The sequence below is a fragment of the Dipodomys ordii genome, unplaced genomic scaffold (assembly GCF_000151885.1).
Source record: "Dipodomys ordii isolate 6190 unplaced genomic scaffold, Dord_2.0 Scaffold13, whole genome shotgun sequence".
Classification (NCBI taxonomy): domain Eukaryota; kingdom Metazoa; phylum Chordata; class Mammalia; order Rodentia; family Heteromyidae; genus Dipodomys; species Dipodomys ordii.
In genome coordinates, this window is record NW_012267229.1 from 10,170,516 (window position 1) to 10,171,690 (window position 1,175).

At 44.5% G+C, this 1,175-nt stretch overlaps 1 protein-coding gene across 2 annotated transcripts in view; it reads right to left on the minus strand.

The window, feature by feature from the left end:
- Window positions 1-517: 517 nt before the first annotated feature.
- Window positions 518-1,175, minus strand: part of Pank2 (pantothenate kinase 2) — a 29,279-nt gene continuing 28,621 nt past the window's right edge. For both annotated transcript variants that reach the window (XR_001174833.1, XM_013010896.1), the window contains exon 7: window positions 518-983. Coding sequence is in view for 1 of the 2 variants with exons in the window: in XM_013010896.1 (XP_012866350.1) it covers window positions 933-983 (51 nt within the window). In the remaining variant the exon portion in view is untranslated. The remainder of the gene's footprint in view (window positions 984-1,175) is intronic.

Consider the following 1,175-nt stretch of genomic DNA (forward strand, 5'->3'; position numbering starts at 1 on the left):
AAAGGGAAGGCTTTTTAAAGTACTTTACACAGGAAAAACGTTCAGCCCCTACACCAAGAATCATCTAAACCAATCAGCCTCTCAAGTAGCCTCCTGAGACTTGGTTCCTGCCTGGAAGACCCCTACCCCTTGCTGGCTCAGTTCTTGTTACTCAGCCGAAGGCAAGACCACTCTTCCCATCCCTGGGAGAGACCGACTCGGCTGGCTCTTTATTCTTGGGTCCTAGGGACTATGCTTTTCACATTCTGATGTTCAGATTTCCAACTGCCATCAGGTGCTTCCTAATCCCCACTACATAAAGGAATTCTTCTGGAAGTCTTGTCTTTCCACACAAGAGCTCCCACAATATAGCAATGTAAAGTAACTGCCCTTCTAAAACCTGCTTGTCAAGTTCCAGGTAGAGAATTAACCAGCCCAGTGAAGCTTGCAAAATCTTAAATCATTTTTCAGTGTTCACACAAAGGGTAAATGCAAACCAGAGTAATGTAGAGAAGATGATATCCAAGCACACACTGATAAAACCTGTGATTAGATTCTAACACACAGCAGCTTGCACCGCACTTAGCAAGTTCAAACAGGACACATACAACAGTCAGCTGAGCACAGGAATGCAGGACAACTCTGGAAAGCATCTCCATTAAGATGTGGAGATTCCAAACCACGCCACAGGTTCAACACTGATGTGCTCAAATGAGCAACCTAAGGACAAATCTTCACATTGCCTGGATATGGTCCATGTTTTTTGCCTTTAATATTTCTTTCTGTACTGGTTGCTTAAATTTTTAAGGATTTATCTTGATGACTTAGAAAAATACACTTGTCATTCCTCACTCTGATTCGGGTAGTACACGATCATAAAACTGAGTCTCTTAAAAAAAACAAGTCCACAGATCCCATTGTGGAAAATTCCAGGAAGCTCTCCCAGGTAACAATCAGGGAATCTTCAACAGTTCAAGGAGTGCTCCAACAGCTCCAAAATAACCCTGAAAAACAATACATCAAAGATAAGAACTCTTTTTTTGGGGGGAGGGGGGGTCCAGTTGTGGGGCCTGAACACTGGGCCTGGGCACTGTCCCTCAGCTCTAGGCTAGCGCTCTACCACTTGAGCCACAGCGCCACTTCCGGCTTTTTTTCTTTTTGCTTATGTGGTGCTGAGGAATCGAACCCAGGGCCTC